At 40.6% G+C, this 24106-nt stretch overlaps 3 protein-coding genes across 3 annotated transcripts; 1 reads left to right on the top strand and 2 right to left on the bottom strand.

Annotated features, from left to right (window-relative positions):
* Positions 1-787: 787 nt before the first annotated feature.
* Positions 788-6093, bottom strand: slc35b2 (solute carrier family 35 member B2). The gene is made up of 4 exons (XM_029496468.1): positions 5876-6093; positions 4156-4343; positions 3885-4045; positions 788-2832 (listed from the first exon to the last, which is right to left on the bottom strand). Exons 1-4 carry the CDS (start codon positions 5893-5895, stop codon positions 1900-1902), a joined length of 1302 nt encoding a protein of 433 aa, XP_029352328.1. The 5' UTR covers positions 5896-6093; the 3' UTR covers positions 788-1899.
* A 1256-nt stretch (positions 6094-7349) lies between these two features.
* Positions 7350-16283, bottom strand: nfkbie (nuclear factor of kappa light polypeptide gene enhancer in B-cells inhibitor, epsilon). Its single transcript, XM_029497146.1, has 6 exons — positions 15506-16283; positions 11875-11977; positions 10632-10842; positions 10028-10116; positions 8993-9241; positions 7350-8391 (listed from the first exon to the last, which is right to left on the bottom strand). Exons 1-6 carry the CDS (start codon positions 15829-15831, stop codon positions 8323-8325), a joined length of 1047 nt encoding a protein of 348 aa, XP_029353006.1. The 5' UTR covers positions 15832-16283; the 3' UTR covers positions 7350-8322.
* Positions 16284-19209: 2926 nt separating this feature from the next.
* On the top strand, positions 19210-22697 carry tmem151ba (transmembrane protein 151Ba). Its single transcript, XM_029496919.1, has 2 exons — positions 19210-19308; positions 21255-22697. Exons 1-2 carry the CDS (start codon positions 19222-19224, stop codon positions 22695-22697), a joined length of 1530 nt encoding a protein of 509 aa, XP_029352779.1. The 5' UTR covers positions 19210-19221.
* Positions 22698-24106: the final 1409 nt, after the last annotated feature.

Raw genomic sequence — 24106 nt, 5'->3', positions numbered from 1 at the left:
TCTTCATTTTTTATGTTCTGTGAATCATAATAGTGGTCTGGATCATGTATTGCAGCACCAACAGTAGCTCATCTGGCACTAAAAATAAAGTAAATGTTCTTTGTGAAAGTAGAGAAGGGAGGCCAAACGAAGACAAGGTAGTTAGATGATTACATCCAAAAACCGACAGTCATGTGAAAGCATGACTTCCTGGAGCCATGCTGGATCTGCAAATCAACACAATTACAATACCAATGTGCAATTTTAAGCTCATGCTCACTTGTCTCATGATGACAGAGGGAGAACTTAAAAACATACTTGTAGATGACACCAAAATATTTAGCTCACTTCAGCCTCCTAAAAAAAAAAAAAAACAAAACTTAACGATAACCCAAAATTTCCTCCAAAGGAGATTCAGGTTATTGAGTCAAAGCAATGAACAAAACTGTTCCCAGAGATGTAACTTTGAAACCCACATATAGAGGAATTTAACAGCAGGCTGTTGTTCAGAAAGTACTGTCATGTTTGTATGCCGCTCAAAGGTCTGCGAAAAAGTTACTAAATCTAATAGTTTCAACCGGGCAGAGGTCTCATCACTCCTGAGCTCGAGTGTTTGAACTAAATACGTGAAATGAAGCCTTTTTTTTTTTTTTTTTACTGTGGACATAAGGGTCAACTGTTGATTGCTCTCTTTTGTTTTTGATCTAAACCACCTTGAGTTGCATTCCAGTTGCAAATAATCATCAGATTGATAAACATGCTTGATAACAAATTTTTAGTGAATAATAAAAACAAACTTCTGCACTTCATAGCTTTAAGTTAATTTATTAATAATTCAGTTACCAGAGGAAATAGTTGAATGATAAAAAGAAGGTACAGGTAACATTGCATTTCCCTTGTATGCATTTAATCTTCCAATCAGTTTGACACCAACAAGCATCAACATCAACCATTCAGTTTTCCTCCAAGCATTCACATCAAACAGTGACACTTTGTGAAGCAGGCCTTTTACAAAAGTACACAACAGACAAGTTGGTTGGAAATAAACAGTAACTCAAACATATATTTACATGTTTTCTTCCCCCAATTTTAAAACATTGAGTAGAATCTGTGTTGTGAAGACAACAAGAAATAATCTTAAAACAACGCAGAGCAAAACATTTCAACAGCAGCATCTAGTTCAGTGAATTCAGGGCTATAACAATACAATCTGTAGGTAGAGCACTGTTCATTACACAAACTGCTGTCTGTCACCCTCTACTGCAGATGGCAACCTTTAGGACATATTCATATACCTTAGTTTAAAACATTAACATTTGTACCATGTGTTCAGGCAGTTTACCACAAAGACACAAGGGCCCCTGCTCTCCAACATGGAGGACTGTGAAATAAGTGCCTGGCTGTTTTAACTGAAAAAACTAAACGAAGCAAAAGCTTAATGGACACAAAGCGTCATCTTTAAGAAAGGTGACTTTTGTTGGAGTATTTAGGATAAAGGTAAACAATGGAAATTTTCATTCAATCTTGAAAATGAATGCGTAGTCATACAGCCCAAATCCTGTTCTGGGATCACTGTAACCTTAAACTGGCTGCACAAGTCACATATTGTGGTTTAAGAAAAACTACTCTACTGTTAAACTGTGAAATAGCTGAAGAGGCAGTTTGGAACTCACTTAACAGACAATCTTACAGGCATTCAAATCACATGAACCCCGTGGGGGCAACATGGTGTAAGAGTCAAAACTGCGGAATCCCTTTCTGTACCATTGCTAACAAAAATATAAACCAATGGAAAACAACAGAACAGTAAAATAAAATTAAAATTAAAAACCAAAAAAAAAAAAAAGGATACACACAAATAGACCAGAAGCACCACAGAAAACGTGGTCTCAGTTCCCAGTTTGGTGTCACTTCAGAGTGTTACACCTTCTGTGCAATTGGCTGTGCTGGCCGCCGGCTTGACTTCATGCGGCTACGTGCATACACCCGTAGGAAAAGTGCCAGGAAAACTACTGCAACACCAAATCCACCTACTATGGTGACAGCATGGCCATAAAGGAAACAGGAGAGAAGGATGGCGATGGCCTGCCTCAGGGTCATAATGATGGTGAAGACGGCAGCACCAAACTGGTTGATGGTGTAAAAGATAAAGAGCTGGCCGCATGCTGAGCACACAGACAGCAACACGGCATGAAAGGCAAACTCAGAGTGACGCGTCATGAAGGCCAGTGAGTCGAAAAAGGCACCCTGCTCCAGCAGTGAGCCGATGGTGAACAGACAGGAGAACAGGTTCACTCCAAACATCATCTGCACTGATGACATCTTGTACTTGAACAGGTTGTCCTGCCAGTTGGAGGTAAAGCTGTCGAAGACGATGTATCCCACAAGGATGATGATCCCGCTGAAGGTGGTGACGGTGGATGGATGCTCGCTGGTTGTGCTGGACAGCAGGAACATGCTGACTCCCACTGAAATCAGCACGGCGGTGAAATACTCCCAATACTCATAGCTCTTCCGGGAGACAATCTTTCCCATGAGCATGACAGGAATGACTTTAGAGGCCTTGGCTAAAACTTGAGTGGGGAAGCTGATGTACTTGAGGGCCTCATACTGGCACCAGCTGCTCATGATGTTGGACAGCGAGGCGAATGAGTACTTGTACATGGGTGCTCCATGGCGAGGTTGCTTAAACAGGGTGCACCAGAGGCCTGACACTGTCAGAGCCAGGATACGGTTCATGAAAACCAAGAACTGGGAGTCTTTAAATGTCTCTCCCTCTTCCTCTGGAGTCGTAGCTCCATAGGAACGTGTCATCACCCTCTCCTGCAGCACACCCCATGTCAGGTATGATACCTAACAATAAAAATAGAGCCTTAAAGTTTTTGGGATGATGATCATGTTAGATAGTCGCAAGCAGTAGAAATTCAGTTTAAAGTTTGAGTATTGAGGTTCATTCTTGATGAGCTCAGATTATTTTCTCGCATATACTGATTCGAACTGTTGCATTCATTAGGCAACCTTGGGTGACCTGAAAGGTGCCATATAAATTAAATTTATTATTATTATTATGCCATTTTTTCCTACTGTGTCACACTATGATCAGTATTACAGGCAACCTCTATCTCCTTCAATGCACATATGGCATGTTAGTAATATAAAGCAGCATACTTGATCTTTTTATTTATGTTAGGCGGAAGCAACAACAGCAGGGCTCATATTTTTTTCACCTTGTGAGAAAATGCGTGTCAAAGTGTAACTATGTGGCACTGCAGACACCTAATGTAGTTGCCATGCACACAGCTTTGGCAGCTGAGATTAAAATGACAGTCAAGTTTGAATATCTTTGTGGTCCCACCAATATATTCAGGAGACGATGTGATAATGATTACTCTGGTTAAAAGTTTAAAGGCGTTGCAGCTGTTGAGACTGCATCACAAAATGGTCTCCATGTTTTTCTTTTGGGACAGCTGCCAAATGTATGTGGTGTATTGCCTCTACTTTTAGCTCTGTTTAGGTCTACACCGACTGTTGAGAAAAAATATGAGTAGTGGAGTGGTTAGTGCAGCATAGTTACGGAGGTTAGTTTCTACCAGTGACTCCTTTCACGTAGTTGTTTTGTCCACTGTCAATACTTAAATATTGACTGAATTAGTTCTGAGACTTATACTTTAACAGAGAGCTTTTTTTCCATGATGCTTTCTTAGCTGGGAATTTCCTTTCAACAAACAGCTATGAAGCATCTTTTGCAATAGCCATTAAGCTGGGCTGTAAGTAAAGCAAACACAACACAGCCCTTGCTGCAGCTGCTAAAGCAAAAAACCCTTAATATGACAGCATTCAACTATATATTCTCAATGGCAGCTTTTTTGTTTGTTTGCTTGCTTGCTTTGTTAGAGAATACCTACCTGAAGTCCAGCTGCACAAAAAATTAATTTGATGGCTTGTCTGACTGATGAGCCCGAATCTCCCTCATTCCTGGTTGCAGCTGTCACGTCATCCAGCAGACCTGTTTTGCCCTCGTTTCCAAACACACAGGTCCTTATGACAGGGTAACAAAGCCCACTACCTAAAATTAAACGAAACAGAAAAAACTAATTAATCCAGTATGAGTGTTTTTGTTTTTTTTTAGCGGCATACATTACAAAATTACATGTGTGTGTACTTATGAGCTCAAACCTGTTTCCAAGTAATTGGTGCGCTTCAAATAGCGAATGAGAAAGTATCCAGGGATGATGATGGTGGAGTATCCTGCAATATTGACAAGAAAGCGGAAAAGCCAGACATCGTGCCAGCCTTCCAGTAGTGATGACTCTTCTGCAGCCAGAGCAGAGGGGAACAGGAGCAACACAAGTGCAGGCCAAACCCTAAAAAAGTCATACAATAAGACATTAAAAATATAATTTTAAATAATAAACTCTTACTTCACAAGAAAACTTGGGAGGGAATGCAACCCTTGGGTTTGGCAGGAATATTATTTCAAAGTGTAGGGCATCTACTCAACATTTGGTGATATCAAGTGCCGAAATTGGATTGTCTTTTTAATGTAATATACTATACAGCTGACATGACATGGCTCTGTGGTGCTCCGCAGTTGTTTCTCTCCCTTCTGCAGGAAGTAATTAAGCTGTTTTATATGTCATACCGTTACCCTAAATTGGAGTACTTTGGCACAAGAATTTAATTCGGGATGAATCAATTTAAATATTAAATCAACTGGGTTACTCCCATACACTCACTCAACACAAAAGAAGAAGAACCACATACTGAAAAGTGATGACACCATTCTTTCCATTGCCTGGCTATAGGTGTAGAATTGAAGGAACTGACTCAGTTAAAAGGAGGCATAACCAGTTTAACTATCTGTGGGGACTTTGGATGACATTCCAAAGTAATTCAAGCTGGCCTGTGGTGAAACTCTAACTCCCATTGAAAAAGGTGTGCTGCTTTGCTACCGTGGCACTGGAAGCGTATCCCCTTCGGAGCGAGGCCGGGCCTCCTCCTCCCAGGGGGCAGTGGACTCACACAGAGCCTCTTTGTGTCAGACGCTGCTGTGGCATGGACAGCCAGTATCCCAATGCAGCGAGACCTGGGCCCTGAACAGGCAGCTTATTACATGAAGGAATGCACTGCTCCGGCTTCGGCGGCCAACCCACAGCCACACAGAGAGACTACACACTGCCAACTCTCACCTGACAGGAGTGAATTAATATGCAAAAGCAAAAAGCATACACAATAAATACAACCAAAAGCACACCGCAAAGACATCAGCAGCTCTCCCAAAATGATAGAATACGTCTTCCTTGTTTGCTGGAGGGTGTGGTTCAGAGAAGTTCAAATATGAACAGGAATCAGTTTGAAAGAAACAGGAGAGAAAAAGATTCACATCCAATAAGGATGTGGGTATTTCAGCCAAGCTACTAAAGCCAAGCCTAAACAATAAAATAACAAATAAGTGTTATCAAACACTGTTTCCGGGTATTGTTCAGGATATAAAAAAAAGCACAAGCTGTCCAAACAGTGTCAGCTCTCCACATGTGTGTAATTAAGTGTAAATGAAACATGCACGGTAAATATGTTTCATAGTTGACAGCTGTAAGCCTTTATGACCAAGAGATACGATTTATGGCAACGCCCCCCACAGCAAAAATAACAAATGTGGGATTTTTTTTTTTAATTGACAACAACAACAATAACAAACAAAAATACTTGTAGCAGCTTTTGGTTAGCTGACACAAAGAGCTGCCGGACTTTAGGCGGCAGGCTGTTTGATTTCTTTTTGTTAGACTCCCCAAACACACCGACGGTCACTCTGTCGGTTTTATCGGTGACCCCCCAGCTCAGTCAGCCGCAGACTGAACTCCCATTTATCCCGGTCCGTCCTGCTAGCTGCTCTCACCTCCGTGAAAAAGATGGCATTTTCTTTCCCCCCCCTCACTCTCCGCGGTCCCCCGACACCTGGAGCAGCGCAGCGGCCGACTGACTTCAGACGCGTCCGTGGTAAGCGAGCATGGAGCCGCGGGGACCCGGCGGGTCGGGTTGGTTGGATAACCGGGGGGCCGTTTTATTCGGGAGCTCCGGGATCTTCAGCTTCTCCTCCGTTCTGTTCGCTCCGGCAGGAAAGGCCGCTTCTTCTTCCCTACACGCCGACAGGGGGGCCGAGCAGAGCGGCCTCCCGGAGACACCGCGCCCTGTCGGCGGGGAGGAGGAACTGCACCACTCCTAAAACAGCCAGGACACACATCCCAGAAAATCACCGCAACTCCAAATGCTTTGGTATTCAAGTGTTTATTTCTTTTTCATTTAGTCGACACAACACAAAACAGCTAAAAAAAAAAAAAAAAAACAGCATCCAAGAAAGAAATCCCAAAATGGGCTGGGCAAGATGATTGGCACATTGTCCAATATTTTTGCTGATGGCCGTAACCATCCATTTGTTTGTAACTATCCAAGATTTTTACCCTTTTTAAGTAAATGCTTTGAAGAAATAAACTGTGTGTTTGTTTTCTCCTTAGGACATGTGGATGATAACAGATAAAAAGTGTCAACTGAAAAAAAAATCTGTTATATGTATATCAGGCCAACATGTTATGGAAAAAGAATTTGCTCATTAAATACTTTTTTTTTGCTTTGCTTTTTTTGCCATGGTAGGATCCCTGTCATTTCCACGTTTTTAAAGGAAACATTTGCATGGCCAATTAATTTTTGACTGCATGTATGAAGTCTATTGGACAATAATTAAGGCCTATATTACAGCATTAATTGTATGGCGTTATTCAAATACTAACAGGCTAACGTCATAAAATGGAATATCTCATTGTAGATGAATCTTACTTATCTAACATTTCATGCTCTGGAAAAGCCAGCACAATTCAGACTGAACATAATACAAAAAGCAAGAGGGTGTCTTGCACATAAATTTAATGGGGAAGTAGGTGTTCCAGCTGAGAGAACGTCAGTTTATTAGCATTGGCCAACATAAATCCCACTGTCACACCCTTAAAAAAACTAAAATGTTTGCTTTAACAGTTATATTATGGCTGATATCCCCTTAATGCACATGGAGTGAGGACTGTCGACCCATTGACCCACCTCTCTTGCTTAGGCTCAGTGGAATTTCCAGCTGGTTCAGCGTAATTGTGTTATGTTAGGAGGAAGCCAAATACAAGCAAACAAAAGATATACCTTTAAAAAAAAAAAAAAAAAAAAAGCAGCTGACAGGAAACAAAGAAAGGAACAAGGCTGTTTTCATATAAGACCTTTGAATATTGTACAAATTTATGATCAACCACAACAATGACATTTATAATGGGAAAAGAAAAGAAAAAAAATAAATATAAAAAGGTAAATAAGGAATAAATAAATGTGAGCTGAAAAGATTCCAAGGACTCTCAAATGTATGTTCTGAAGCCACAGGTACAGAACAGAAAGCCAACTCATTTTGAGTTTGGCTGTGTACAGATATCATACATGTCAATTAACCCCACCCCAACTCTGTTGACCAAGAAAAATACACAATGCTCAATATTCTCTTTTTTTGTTTGTTTTATTACAAAATAAACAAATTGCTTATGTCTTTGATAACTAGACAAGCCAGTTTAATTGCACACCAAAGACCATATTACTTCGAGAAGAGAAAGAGAGAAAATTGTTTCAGGAAAAAACATTTTGCATTTGGTGTTTCATTAGACAACATATGGGCTAATTTTCAAACAAAAAGCAGGGGGGTAATTATTTGTCTTCTACTTATTGCAGGCAGCTTTAAAACACAGCTTTTCATTTTCCAGCATTTGATATACCTAAAAAAAAAAAAAACCTCCTGGTGAGTACAGTGAAAAGTCACATTTGCAGTGTCTAGAACACAGATGTAAATTGTCATTGGCAGAGCAATGAATTAAAAAAAAGCAATGTACATGTTCCTTCTCTAACCATTAAAACTAGATTAATATGACGAAGAGGTAGATTTTTTTTTAATCGACACTCAACATGCTGATGGAAAGTTTGGCACTTACAGTATGGGAGCCTTCAAAACTGAATAAAACCTGTTTAGAAATGATGCAAAAACATTGATTCCTTATATGATGAAAACTGCATTAAGTAGGAAGACTCTTTGCCAGAGGGAAGAAGGATTCATAGGGTGAGCACATTTGTCTAGAGAATAGATAAATACAGAACAAATCATACTGTTGTAAAAAATACAGGCATTATATAATTTATAAAAAAAAACTAACAAAAACAAACTAACATCTGCGAAAATACAGCCATTTCTAATCAACTCTAGGTGCAGTGAAGTTCCAGATTGTAAAAAAAAAAAAAAAAAAAAAGTTGTTCAGCCAATGATTCAGCTCAGAACTTCACACCAACAACAGACCTCCCAGATATCTGTATGTCATCAAAAGGAAATAAAGCCAGAATCTGAAAGAAAAAAAAAAACAAAACACAAAATAACTATTTTTATTAATGTCTTCTCTGAAAATTCACTGACATCCTTCCAAAGTGAATTAAAGGGCAATAAATCTAAAGCTAATTTGCATTGTATTGTATTGCACTGCATTGTATTTGAAGTTCTGGAGCTGCTACTTTTCAAATCTTAACCTTTTGGTTCACTTACTACTTCCATAAGGTGACAAGTGGGAACTTGAAGTATAGGGCTCTGATATACGTTTTACATGGCAGCAAATCACATGAAAATACAAAAACCCAAATTGCATTTGTTATGCTCCAACTTATGAACTATGTCTCTGGCCAATTTCTTTCTACTGAATTCATAAATCTTGAAAATGTTCCAAATATGTATATACTTTCATTTAAAATGGTCTAACTGGCTTTCTGAAGCAGGTGTGGGCAAAGGTTTTTAGCATAGCATGTCAGACAGGAATAAATGGTGAAATGTGGAATTTTTATCTGTGATTTACAACTCCTGAGTATTTATTGTGACAGAATCTAAGGACAAATGTGACACTAGCTCACAAATGAAATTTCATGCTCTTAATTGGAAATAATAGCAATAACTCACATTATCATTGCCATCTGCCAGATCCAGCGCCGTCTCACCCTCCATGTTTCGCAGCATTGTGTCTGCACCAGACTGGCAGAGGAGGTTGGCGATGGCAGTGTCCTGCCTCCCAACTGCCAGATGCAAGGGCGTGCAGCCGTTGAACATGGCAGCATCCACATTGGCTCCCCTGCTGAGTAGTAGATCCACTGATGTGAGGTCATGCAGCTCAACGGCAAGGTGAAGAGCAGTTTTTCCACTGGTTCCTTCCTGCAAGTAGTGCAGTGTAAAATACAATTATGATGAGTCTCAATAAGGCCAGAGCTACACCATGAGACAATTTTATTTTTACTAATTAGTTCAGCATTTTCCTATTTGTTAATGTGTAAACTATACTCTCCAGTTTTTCATCCTGCAAAAGGACTCAGAGCCACATAATGGCAGTAAATAATACCAATATTTCAGTGTACTATATTTGAAGCAGAATGGTAAATGAGGCTGGTGAGTTAACAGAGGAATGTCTTGGGTAGTTTTGGGACTCACTGCCTGTTCCCTTACTTCAATGGAAAGTTAAGTGTGGCTGGCCAGTCCAATGTTATCATAGCTCATATCTAATTATGTCTGTATGAATCCCACAGGAAGCCCTGAGCTCAGATCAACATTGCACAGGTGCAGCAGATTTATAGACATGAATCCAACATTAGACCAGGAGCAGTAAACACAATATGAAAGGGATAAGTATGATTTTAAATAGTGGCACGTTGCAGGATGAAATGGAGTACACGTCAGAGTATCCTAGGCAGTGAATAATTAAACTTCTTTCACACATGCAGCCTAAATCTCACGAGGAGCTGCTCAGAGTCTGAGTTTGGCATTAGGGAAAATTTTAAACAATTGAAAAGGGTTATTTTTTGACAGTTTATATGAGGCACTAAAAAAAGTTTGGCCTCTACCACCTACCATTTCTGCGAGATAAAATTCACCCTCTAATTATCACCTTGTTGTTAAAAATACAATCCCAATGATGTAAAATAGGGAATATTTTGCCAGACAAACCTGGATATTCAGGTCTGCTCCCTTTTTCATCAGGAGTTTCATAATCTGATGATGCCTGTTCAGTGCAGCCAAGTGAAGACAGGCAAGACCTGTAAATACACATAATTTTTGAAATGTGTAATATGGGGCTCTTTTAGGTCACAAGTGAATAAGAGATGGATGATGAGATGATGAAAATTGTGCTTTTCCAACCCGAGACCAAAGGGCCGTCAACATACATATTGCTTTTGGAAATCCACCATATCCATAGTAATCTCATTTTTGCTACATCTATCACGATGGTTACTGCTATTTTTTCCCTCTCTAAATGATGCAAGATTGAAACTTCACATTCTGTGAAATTAAATTTTAATTGTCCTTTAATACTACATTGGTTGGGTAATGTCACCATAGTTAATTATTTACATTGTGTTGTATTTAAGACCAGTTTTGGCATAAAAACAACAAAAGGCCATGTTATATTTGGACAGTGAAGAATCTTAGTTGCATAATCTGGGAAATTCAAGCTCACAGCCCACTGATCAAAAAAAAAAAAAAAAAATTCCACACAGATGATACAGACATAAAATGACCTAAATTAACAAGAAATAAATAATTTCCTCACCTCTCCAGTTCTGGGTCTCGAGAATCAGCGCCAGTTTAGTGGGGGAGATGTTTTTGGTCATCTCTCTGGCACAATCTGTCTGTCCATGCTGGCAGGCCACATGGAGCGCTGTGTTCCCATCATGGTCCTGCAGTTCCAGGCTGGCACCTTTCTCCACCAGGCTCCTCACCACATTTGTTAGTTTCAAATATGTGGCCAGGTGCAAAGGACTCTGAAGATCATGAAATGACAAAAGGTGTCTCTGGTATTTATTTATCACAACAAGTGCCTGACAGATTTATTTTAAATTAACTGTAAAGCTGAAACAATCAGTTTATTAGTATAGTATATTGTTTATTAGTATAACAGTTGTCATTTGCAGATTATTTTACTGTTAACTCAAACATTTAGCTACATTTTCCTGAGCTATATTACAAAACATAAATCTTTTTAAAATTACATTGGATTATGCATTGTTATAATAATATTGGCATTTGCTTTGTTATTTATCGGTGTTGCTTCCTGCATTTCTCAGAACATCTTGGTGCAAACCCCAGAGAAACAGGCCTGTACCTGTTGCATTCAGCTGTTCATATGAATAAAAATGAACACAATCTGATAAAGTGGGAGTTGCACTAACTAGTGCTGTTGTGCTGCAGGTCAAGGACTGCAAAGGCATCATCAATGGCTATACAATAAGCATGCAAATGTAGGTTTCTTTTGCAACCTTGAGGGGTGAACAGGAATTCTTCTTAACAATGGCTCCAAAGAGGAGGTTTTGGAATGACAGCTGAGAGGAAATTAGAGCAGAGGGCTAACTGAGTCACTATGTGTACTGCTGACTCTTTCCCTCAGACGTTTCTTTATGACACCTCTGCCAGTTTGCTCTGATTTCACTTTGGCTTTTAGACTAGCAAAACTCTGGTCAGACATCTTGAATATCTGGAACGATTCCTCCACCCACATCCACACAAGGATACACTCCACAGCTCCTTGTGGTTCTATTTCTACAGGAGGTAGGGGACGGGAGTTTCCATTCTAAGTCCCCTATGAGCTAACACTGGAACCACCCACAGTGACGTCCCCTCAGAGAGGACGGACTGCAAATAAAGAGGAACAACCATTCTCTGGAAGTACAGAGATATAAATACTGCCACTACTTCCACAATCAAGATAGTAATAATGAGGAAGTTGCTTGGGATTGAAAAATTCCAGCAGAGGCTGCAACATGCCTGTGTAGTGGAGAGATTTGCATTGCATTTACCTGGTATAAATTGTTCTGGATGTCCAGGACTTCTTTTGGAAAAATTTCTATCAAGCACTGAGTGATTACATCTTCTTCATGGATGATTGCTAAGTGGAGGGATCTATAGGAGTGGGGGGGGGGGGGGGGGGGGGGGGGGGGGGAGAAAGAGAAAGAGAGAGAGAGAGAGAGAGAAAAGAAACTAAGTTACTTTAGCTACTATTGAGCAATTGGTCAAACACAGCAAATTGCAAAGTCAAGAAAAAGAAAAAAAGTATTTCAACAAGATTGAAAATATTACACAATTTTCCTAAGCATTCATCTCAAGAAGCTACAAGGAATTTAACAGTCAGTGGGCTGGAGACAAGACTGATTGATTGGGATACTGATCAATGCATGGATTCCTTTTAAAATAGCATGGCAAGCCACTGAACAAAATAAACTTGTCAAAACATGCATCAGAGACGCATCTCTGCAAGCTTCAGTGAAAACATTCATAGCAGATGACGAAACAAAAACAAACACTAACCTCAAAACTTCACAGTGGGAAGTTGTAGCAATCAAGTATGTGCGAAAAGCAGGAAATGGAACCGAGCATTTGTGCTTAATTTAGACTTACCTTAAAGACTCTACTGCAAAAGGATGGAAATGGATTCAAATCCAAGTGCAGCTGAAACTTGTGAATTCATTTATTTGTGCAGATTCAAATTCCATGTTTGTGTAGATATCAAAGGCTGGAACTAGTTTTTAGTCACAAAAGCAGCATGACGATATTGTTTTTCTGTTCTGTTAGATGTCTGACCTTAAAGATCAGAAGTGATGCACATCTTTGAGAGTAAATGTCATTTGACAAGAGGTTTGGCACAACAGTCTTTTTCAGACAGTGTGGGATCAAACATCAAAACAAGATTTCACTGCGGACCTGTCCTTCAGCTTTCTTTTTTAATGGCTCACTGACCATTTCAGATTAAATAAAAAAAAAAACAAAAAAAAAAACAAACAAACACAAAAAAAAAAAACCAAAAAAAACCAAAAAAAACAAAGAACATTTTATCATTCATGCTACAAAACCTCTGCTGTTTCCTTGAATTATGCATATCACTAAAAACGAATCTGATTAAAATAATGAAATGGTTTGTTAGATGTTTGAATATGGTCTAAATATGGTTAAGTATTTTCTACCATGTCTAAGAGAATTAAGATTAATCATTACCAAAAGAATACTAAATGAATGACCCAAAGCTCTTGAAGTGTGAAATATCTGTTTGCAGTTATTGTGTTGTGGTTGACATATTACTGCTCCTTTTTCAACTTGTTGATCAATATAACATTTTGTGTATATGTACTTAACACAATTAAAAAAAAAAAAAAAAAAAAAAATCAAAGACCTTGACAGTCATGGCTGACAAATTGGAGGGGCATTTTCCTTGTTTGAAGCACAATGACATTTTTGTCAATCATTCAAAATGTGTTTGAAAATAGCTCACCAGGGCACGGGATAATTATGTAGAGGTTGGCGTAAGGAAACTCACTCTGTGACTCATTCCTGTTGTGTTTCCAAAGTTTGCTACGATGGTAAAGATGATTTTTGCAAGTAGCATGCTACAACAAGTCACCTTTTCTGTGTAAATGGTTGGGAAACATGTCTCACACATGGAAAAGTGTTTTGTAAAAGTGGGAGAGCTGCTAACGTACAGCACATGTGCAGTATACTATCAAAGATAAATGGAGTTGAAGCAAATTGTACACAGTCTAACCTAAAACTAACATCTTCTTCCATTAAAACATTATAAACTGGAGGTCAAAAGCTTTTGCACTCCCTTTCAGACATAAGCTAAATAAATATTACTCTGGACTCTTATCTTATGTTGATTTTTCATTATATTTCAAAGTTAAATATTTATCAACCAATACATTATGCCAAAAAATAAACAAAAACAAATAAATAAGTGTGTTAATTAAATCTGTGAGGCAAGATGGGCAGTAAATACCTCTATTCAAATTTATAACATCCATTCAATTGGTAAAAGCTGAATAGAAGCAAAATGCTGTTTTCTTTAAAATGTCTGAGACTGTTCCACTGATAATTATTACTAATTAAAGTATGTTGATGTCCATCCCAGACTTGTTCCTTCTTGACTGGTTTAAATGCCTGCAGGCTAATGAGTCTGCACTGCCATTTAATCAACTATTTGAAAAAAATAAAAAAAACCTGTCATATAAAAAAGGGACTTCCTGGTTTCAGTAAGACTTGAATGAATAAGAAGCTTAAAAAAAATCCCATGAGGGAAATTAATGCTTGTATGATTCTCTCTTAGTCTAAGCCGAACAGTGTAGTGTTTCTCAGGTGAACCCCCTCCTCAGGTATCTATAGTTAGGGTTTGAGTATGAGACCGTGTGTCCCCAACAATCAGTGAGCGGATATGAAAACAGGTCAAAGACATCAACACTTCTGCAGCGCAGTGACTGCATCAATAGCTGGATTCCACAGGTGCACAAGAGTCATTAACAAGCCTGCCTCAACACTGAAACAGACTGATGACATGGCAACAATAGATGAGTGGGTTAGGGTGGTACGTTGTGCAGAAAGCTGCAGTATCCTTGACTCAAAGTGAGAAATGAACAGACGCAAAAAGCAACCGACTGACAATTGTAGATGGTTTACTTAAGCAGCTGCAGCTTGTGAACTTTGAGCTCTTGCTGGAAAACGACACTACGCGCACACACACACCAAAAAAAAAAAAAAAAAAAAAAAAAAAAAAACACAAAATACCATCCTGATCAACAAGTTTCTTCGACTCAGAGCACGCCACACTGCTGCCTCTTAGCATGTGCTTTGTCTGTGCTGTATGGGGAAGTCCAGGCCTATTTGTTTCACTTCTTCTTTCTTGCTGCTAGATGCCTCACAGGATTTCATCCGCATTCACCACATGGATAAAGTTCATTAATTTGAAGTCTGCGGTATCACATCACCATGAAATCCCCTTCAAAATCAGAGCCATGGAAAAAAAAATAATAATAATAATGGGTTTTTAATGTTTAACACCCTATGTGGAATAATATTAGTTAATTGCTGCTTAGGTGACGAAACTTGTTTCATTCACAGATAAGGCTGAGACTACTTAGTCATCTGATCATTCAGGGCCATTTTTAAAACTAGATTTCTGGTTTCAACTTGAAAGTGTAAAACACTGATTACTTTAACCTAATGTTTAGATTTTGCACTCAAATACAAACAATACATTTGAAGATGTGGCCTTTGAGAACTTGTCGAGTTTGTTTTGGAGATTTAACCAGAGAAAGGTTCAGTGGATTAAACAGATTACAATAATTATTATACAATTATTATTACAATAGCAGCTCAGTTCACCAGATGTGCTGATATGCAAGTTACCATCAACTGGGTCTTAACGGATGGCAGTAACTGTAGTTTATATAATAAAGGGGGTGGACAAGTTAAAAATATACTTATCAGAGCTGACATGGGAGACTCAGTAAATGTTAGGCCTCTGGTCAGACGAGTCAAAACCTTTAAAACAGTGAAAATGCAAGAGCCCGTGTTTGAACGTCAAGCACCGGTGTGCAGCTCGGTGCCTTCCAAACCACTTGCCTTTTTAAAAAGATGAAATGGAAGTAAGAAAGAAGAACCTACGTGTCTCCCTCATTGGTAATAGTTGTGAGCAGGTTCTCCTGTTCAGAGAGTTCAGAGCTGTAATTTTGCTCCTCCTGGCCGCTGGAAAGCGTGCAGCCCTCCACCAGCTCCGTCAGACTCTCCCCGGTGATTGACGAAGAGCCGTAGGCTGAGTCCAGGCGCTCCTCCCCGGTGGAGAACTTCTCCCTCGGCCCGCTCGGGTCCGTCCCTGGATCCTGGGGCTCCTCGGACTTCAGGATGGAGCGATATGAGTCGATGCCCGAGTCTGTGCGGTTCTCCCCGGCGAACTCCAGCTGCTCGTTTTTACCGCAGCCGTCGCTCGACATGTTGTTAGCGGCGGTGGTGCTGCTGCTGCTGCTGCTGCTGCTGCTGCTGCTGGTGGTGGTGGCGGCCGCCGAGCTGGGTTTCCCCCTCCCTCCTTACCCGAGGACTCACAGGCTAGTGGCGTAGTCGCTCGGTACGGGGTGATGTGACCGGATAGCCGGCTGACACCTGAGGAAACCACCGCTCCGTTGACAAAGCAGGAACAATCCGCCGCGTCTCATTCCACAAACCGATCGAACATGACCGCTGGCCAACGGTCGTCCAGTTCGGGGAGGAAAAAAAAGTTACAAGCGCTCAACAAAAACGGTTAAAACATCACAAACTTGGATTAATTAGTTAAAAAGGAAGCCTGAAGGGGGTGAGAAACGCGTTCCCCCGACTCTAAATATCCGGTAACAGCATGAGCTCCGGGCGCAGAGCGGGGAAGAAGACATCTGAACTGCTGAGCCGCTTTTGTACGGGGAATCCCCAGAGCGCGTGCTCGACACACGCACACGCACAGCCACACGCTCACGTGCGCGCGCACTACGATAGAAATATATGTATTGAAAAAAAAAGTAATTGGAGAGTTAAAAGCGGAAGTTGTTTCAAAATAATAGTGTGCGTAATAAAACCACCAAATTATACGAAGCCGCTGCTGCAAAACAAAGGTTTGAAGTATTTTCATTCTGGAATCATCTATAATTTATGCGTGCGCTAAAAAATAAAACCAAGAGCCACACTTAGTATGATAGCTATTAAAGGTCAAAAACTCTACTGCAAATGTTTTAACTATCTCTAGGCCAATATTCACGACTGTCTGGAGAAAGCCATGAGATTACTAGAAAAGGGTTTTGTTTACGATAATACCTGCAAAGCATGATTACTATTATTCCACATTAGACAATGTGAAGTGCAATCAGTTGTGATTTGTGACTGAAACGTTCAGATTGTCTACTTTTTGTTTTTGGTTTTCAATTCTCCTTTTTTTAAACTGGCTTTTTAAAGTAAATATAAAAAAAATGTTCAAGAAAAAAAAAAATATTTTGGACAACTTCAATTAACATGAAATAAAATATTACAGAAAGTCCAAATAGCCACATGGAACTATTTTGAGATCCCACAGTCATGACCTCAGTATTTCTAAAATAAAAGCACTAGTCCTACTTGAAGTATGGAAAGCAGCACAGTGAACACTGACATGGTAGTTATGCTATTCTCGTATGATCACACTTTGACTTCTCAAATCAGTCTGCGCTCAAATGGCATTATCATACAACATTGATCAAACTCTGAAATATATGTGACTTTGTATATTTGTAATTGCAGGTCAAGTCCAAGTCTTTCAAATCAATAAAAGCCTGGTGTGATTTTTACAGATTTTTTTTTTTCTACACCACCCAAGTCAGGTGCTGCACAATTAAATCTTTTCAGTCATGTAAACACGCCATTTTTATTTGCGCACTCTTATTTTTGCAAGGTCTGAACTTGAGATGTCAAATCACCAGTGTGTCAAGTTTCACAGCAGCCATGTTGAAGACCTTGTTTGTGCAACTTAATGTTAGTCTTACTTTGTTCACCAAAATACTTTAAACTCTCTTCTATGTCCCTTTGCTACACCATTTCCCCCAGTGTACCTTCAACAGATGTGGGTTTCACTTTTACAATCAGGAAGTCTTGTTTGTCAAGGCAGCAGGCTTGTCATTATCAACAATGAAAAAGCAAAACCTGCTATTATCGATGGGATTTTCTGACCTTTGTCTTGGAAGCAGCAAAATCTGAACTTGATTTACATACATTTGGCTAATTTGATTTGCTTGTGAAACCAAAAGTTCATTTAGTGCAGAATTTGTGGAACAATAACCAGGACAATTTGCAATTTGAGACACAGCGTAACATAAAATCACCAATAATTGTTTGACATGCTGGTATTGCAGTTCTTGTGTTTTTTAATTGATAAATTGAAATCAGCGAGAAATAACTCGCCTGTCCTTTGACTAACAACTTTATACAGCAAAAGAAAATGCCTGTAAGCAGAATTCAATGTTATAATTTTGACTCCCCAAAAGTAACCCACTTTTCATTTAATGCTTCCCTTCCCTTCCCTTCTATTTTAAAGAATGCTTGTTGTGGTTTGGCCTATAGAGGGCTCACTCACACAGCCACTGCTCACAGTCAAACAATAGGGACTGTCAGAGAGAAACCTTTACTGCTGCCAAGAGCTGCCATCTGTTTTCATATAATCTACTGTTATATTTACTTATTGCATTTTGTGCCAGCCGTCCAGGCCAATGTCCATACTGTGGGCTATGGTACACAAAGGTTTGTGTGTTGTGACTGTGAGGTAAAGGGTTCATCTTTAAACAATGATGTTTACAAAGGAGGGAATTTAAAGGATGCAAAGTATTTATTTTTACATTTTTATTGTTATCATTATCATTATTATTTTATTGCAACATCATGGTTTTATCACCTTCTGCCTTCTCTGATATCTGCCCTCCTCTCTTATGGGACTATGGTGTTATATAATGATGTTCATAAATATATGGAAATAAGTTTATGGCTGATAATTAATCAACTTCACTGACCTTCTTAAAGAAAAACATGCCTTCAACTCATAACTCTCAGCAATTTATCTGCAAATGTTTGTGTACATTTCATACTGAATGGATTTGTGTTTCATCTTCACAACATATTACACAAATGATCTGAAAAACGAAATGTTTCATAATTCTCAATTTGTACTATATGCATGACAATTAGATTATTTCCTCCCAGTGGTCCGTTTTCACTGAGGTGACTTTATTGGGTAGATCTGTTCTTATCCATAAACAGCTGCATATATATAAATTAAAATAATGTCTTGGTGCATAGAGACAAGGTCAAGCAGTTAATAAGATGCAGGGGGTGGGTTCCTCTGTGTGCTGTGGTGACTTGAACTGGGGTGTGTGTGTGTGTGTGTGTGTGTGTGTGTTATTTACATTGTTGTGTCTGGGTGGCTGCTCACACGTGCCGCTGCCTGTCGTCTTTGTCCTGTTTCACAGCTTCCCTGGCTGCCATGGGCACTGCCCACAGGGAGAGGAGCTGTCTGCCAGCCTTTGCCACCTCCTAACAGTGCGCCCCTTGCAGCATTCTTCATCAGCATCCAGGCATCGCACCTCGGGAGGAGTCTCCCAGCCTGTTCTGCTGGTCTTGCGAGGCACCATGATCGGGTACCCGTAGGCTCTACCCGGCGACGGCTGCCCACCTGGAGGACGCTGGGATGGTGAGTCTTTTTGAGCGTCTCCATTTGGGCTCCGAGTGAACTGGGTTCTTTTGGATGATGCGCAAGGGGGCTGTCGGCGTGTTCGTGTCTCATTGTGGTTTGGAAACCCCCCATCCCACCAACAGATCCATGCACCGTTTTTATCACCATGTCCCCAGCATCGGCTGCATCGGCCAGTGAAAGCAGCGCCGCCACCACAGTCCCCGAGGAGGAGCCGGACAGCCCCCGGGAGGAGGTAAGGAAGCACGGCCACACGCTTAAGGCCAATGTTCTCACCTACTAATGCATGTGGGGCAAATTCATCCTCAAAATGTCCCGTATTGCCCCGAGTCCCAGTAATCTCACTAAAATAAAGATTCAGGACTAATTTGGAGTCTATGTAGACGAATCACTCGTGAATGAAGCCGAATTTCTCATGTGACTCCAGTTCTTATTGGGCTGATATACAGTAATGGGCTGCATATGAACCTGTGAGCTCAAGCGCGCGCCCGAGAGTGTGGACGTGCGTGGACGTCTTCCAGTTTGCCTCCCCTCTAGACAAGTGGTTTGTTGTCACTGTGTAGAATCCCCTGAAAACACACAAGTTACATATCCATTACACAAGAGGGTTTTTATGTAACCTAGCTGTTCTTATTATGTCAAAAGAAAGTGTCCATGATTGTGAGAAGCACTTAGTTGAAGCCACCACAGTGGACCCATAGACTCCAAAAGATTCTCAACTCTCAAAGCTTCTGACAGGAACATTTCTTAACTGGCAGTTTTATGGACTCCACTAGGTAATTGCGAATGCCTTTTTTTATGTTCTTTGTATGTTTATTGTTCCTTTCTAAATCCTGAATCCAAAATGATTTCTTGTGTGAAAGGAAAATAGTCGTAGGCTCCAGCTTACTGAACCTCAGAGAAGTCCTTAAAATCACACTCTAAAAAAATTATTTCATTGATATTTAGATAGCCTCCAAATAACATGCAGAACGATGTTTCCTGATATGCAATTGTTCATCACTGCTTAAACCAAGGACACAAAATGTAACATGAGCCACAAAGTATGTCATGTTGTATTGATTTGTTAAACATGTGCATGATACGTGTGAGGGAATACTTCTTCAGCAGGTATATCTCAAAGGGAAATTTCAGTTCAGTTAATCCCTTTTGCCCCGTGGGGTGTAGCCCTGAGTTGGCAAGGGACAATGTGACCAAGGTGGGGAAGATAATTATGGAGAAGGAACATCTATTATTTATGTTTGTCTGTGACACATAGAGCAGAGAGCTGGCATGTTGAATTCAATACATCAATGCAGGCGGGGTGTGTGACTGTTGTAGTCAATCTTATGTAGGGGTTGACCTATGGGCTCCTCTATTTGATTGACAGAGTGGACAACCTTTGTTTTTTAATTGTAAAGTACTACAGCAGTACAATCCTAGGTGTTTGATGCCTCTGTGTGGAAGGTGTAATGCCGTATGCAGATGTTTTTGACTGAATTTTATTATCATCCATCTTTTCTGGGGCTTTTGAATCCCTGCCAGGTTTGCACAGCAGTTTTCCCAAAAGGCATGACTAGCTCTTGATGCTGGCAGTGGGGCTTGCTGTGCCCGAGGTGATGAAGTGAGGCACCAGCTTTAACTTGCCAGAGGCAAACAACTGGTGTTTTTCTGGCTGGCTTGACAATAATTGATGGGGTCTACCTCTCAGAATATTTTCCATACTCTTACTTATGTTTTTATTCCCAGATATCATATTAATATGAAGACAAAGACCCTGACCATGTGCACAAGCAGCTCACATACTATTTCTCACATAAGGTATATACTTAACATTGCATTTGTGGATTAATCAGGCAGTTTTTCTTTAAATTGATTATATGATTATAAGACTTGAAAAATTGGCTCAGCTCATGCATAAACTATGCAAAAGCACTTACAATGCAGAAAATGTACTTAAATATTTTATATGTGGCAGCAGCTGCTTTTTACCTCTAACCTAAAACCAAACTGATTTTCGGGTCATACTTCTACTATATTCTACTACACTTTATAATGAAAAGGTTGTTTTTAATTCTTTCATTTCCATTGCACTGCAGTAACTAAGTGTTATGACTGATGCGCACACACACACACAGTCATTTTGTTAACAATATTCACAGTATTGTTCGAGTAATCTATTGTTGTTCTCTCATCCTTCAGCAGCGGCCCCAGAAACAGTCCCTGACTAAATCCTTGTGTCAGGAAACCCATTGGAAATGCCTGCTACTGTCCCTGCTGATGTATGGCTGCATCGGGGTGATGGCCTGGTGCCAGGTGACCAAGGTCACACGCCTCTCCTTCGACAGTGCTTACAAAGGAAAATCCATGATGTACCATGACAGTCCCTGCTCCAATGGCTACATCTACATCCCTCTGGCATTCCTGGTCATGCTTTATGTAGTCTACCTGGTGGAGTGCTGGCACTGCTATACCAGGAATGAACTAGAATACAAGGTGGACGTGGACACCGTGGCCGAGCGCCTCCAACGAATGCAACAGGCTACACCCTGCATTTGGTGGAAGGCCATCAGTTATCATTATGTGAGGAGAACAAGGCAGGTGACACGCTACCGTAATGGAGATGCATACACCACGACGCAGGTGTACCATGAGCGAGTGAACACCCATGTGGCGGAAGCGGAGTTTGACTATGGGAACTGTGGAGTTAAGGACATCTCAAAGCACTTGTTGGGCCTGGAGAGCTTCCCTATCACCAGGCTGAGGTTCACTAAGTGTTTCAGCTTTGCCAGTGTGGAGTCAGAGAACGCCTATTTAACCCAGCGAGCCAGGTTCTTCACAGAGAATGAGGGTCTGGATGACTACATGGAGGCCCGTGAAGGAATGCATTTGAAGAATGTAGACTTTAAAGAGCATATGATTGCCTTTTCTGACCCCATTCACCTTCCCTGGTACGCATTGAACACCACGTTTTGGGCTGCAGCTGCTTTCACCCTCTCCTGGCCTCTGCGAGTACTGACAGAGTACCGCACTGCTTGTGTACACTACCATGTTGAGAAGCTGTTTGGCTTTGACTATGTGCCAGCAACACCATCTGAGGAGCGGCCGTATTGCCGACACATCCCAAGAGTCAACACATTCGACAGCACAGAGCTTGAGTGGCATATCCGCTCCAACCAGCAGCTGGTGCCCAGCTACTCAGAGGCAGTTCTCATGGACTTGGCCCAGCTCTCAGGGAGCTGTAACAGCTACTCCATGTGTGGAGGCTACGGCAGCTACAGGCAGAACTGTGAACGCTGCCACCGTGCCATCAGCAGCTCCTCCATCTTCTCTCGCAGTGCCCTCAGCATCTGTAACACGGGAAGTCCCCGCATCCCCTTCAGCGCCAGTCGCTTCTCACTAGGCCGCTTGTACGGCTCCAGGCGGAGCTGCCTGTGGAGGAGTAGTGGGAGTCTGAATGAGCAGTCATGCCCCACAGAGAGCACGCGCTGTCTGTCAGGCCAGCAGGCCAGCGAGGAGAATCCTCCAGCCTATCAGGATGCTCTGTACTTCCCAGTGCTTATTGTACACCGCAATGAAGGCTGCCTCAACCATGACCACCACTCCCTGCACAGAAACGGCTCCTGTGTGGAGACCTCACTATAGACCTCACAAAGAATATCATGATACAGGCACAAAGTAAGGAGCTTCTTAATCCAAGGGTTAAGGTAATAATAACTTCTTCTCCCTTTTTCAACTACAAACTACCTTAACAAGAATTCGTTCAAGCCTCTGAAGTCTCACACAAACAGGAAGCAAAGTAAGTCTGGGAACGCCGTTACAGTATACTTAATATGTCAGGGAAAACAGACTGGATGATCTTGATGAGACTGTTTAAAATACAGTGCGGCTTTAAAGGACCATACTGCCAAACTGTCACGTACAGCCCCACAAAATCCATAAAGAGTCAGATAACCAAGGAATACCAAGAGGAGCCACATCCTACTGTCACAGACATCTTGCGAGAACATGAGTCAACACTGTCTAGTATTTGGAGCCTGAAATGGGTTCTGACTCAAAGGCAGGGGTTTCAAAGGGGTATCAAAATTCAGGAACGAATAAAGACAGAAATACTGTTAAATGAATTGACACTCACAAATGTGAGTCACATGAATCGGGTGAATGATGCCAGAAAAATAAATATATATTAGCCTTCTTGTTTAAACATAATAAACAACATTCAGAAGTCTGGGTAAAATAGCACATTTTACAAGCTCGTAAACACTAAAGCTAACTTGGGCCCAAATATTAAATGTAAACCCCTGGGCGTAAAATGTTTTGATACTGGGGGATTTAAATATCTTAACTAAAAGTCAATGCTCATGGAAATCTGTTAAAAAAAGAAACACAGTTATTTCATGTAAAAATAAACATGTATGATGCCTATTCCAAAATATCCATTTAGCTGAAGCAAGCTTGGTTGCAATGACATTTAACTTCTCGGCTTGCTAAGTATAGTAACACAGTCCATGAATAATTTAGAACAGGAAGGCTAAAGGACACAAGAACATCAAGCTGAATGAACGACACTTCTTCAAACTATTTCTTAATCACCTTAAACTGTACATTTTGTATTATGGCCATCTAGATAGTAATAAACGTCACCATGATATTGATAGATATGTCTCACCCCAGCTCGTTTCAAATGTCAAAGATCCCTTTAAGTTCATGTTTGGCAATATTTTTATTCAGCCTACCTCTTTATTTAAGTGCCTAGCCATCAACTGTTACTGACAAGCATAAGCTATCCTAACTTAAATCATCTCATCTCTACATCCCCCTATTGGAACAAGTGAAATGTATGCTCATAATAGAAAAGTATAAAATGTATAGGTGAAACACTTTGAGTTACCTGATCAAATGACTGTGGTTTATATACAAAACATCCTAACAACCAGATCTAAATGTTCTGCAGATGATCATAATGTAAGATAGCTCCTCTGTAGCCAGATCTGTGCTGTTACTGATCCTGATGCATATCAGAGAGACAGCCAGAGAGCTGGCCATCAAAGATG

The sequence above is a fragment of the Echeneis naucrates genome, chromosome 24 (genome assembly GCF_900963305.1).
Source record: "Echeneis naucrates chromosome 24, fEcheNa1.1, whole genome shotgun sequence".
Classification (NCBI taxonomy): domain Eukaryota; kingdom Metazoa; phylum Chordata; class Actinopteri; order Carangiformes; family Echeneidae; genus Echeneis; species Echeneis naucrates.
Note: the sequence above shows the minus strand (reverse complement) of the source record. Positions and strands in the feature narration are given on the sequence as shown.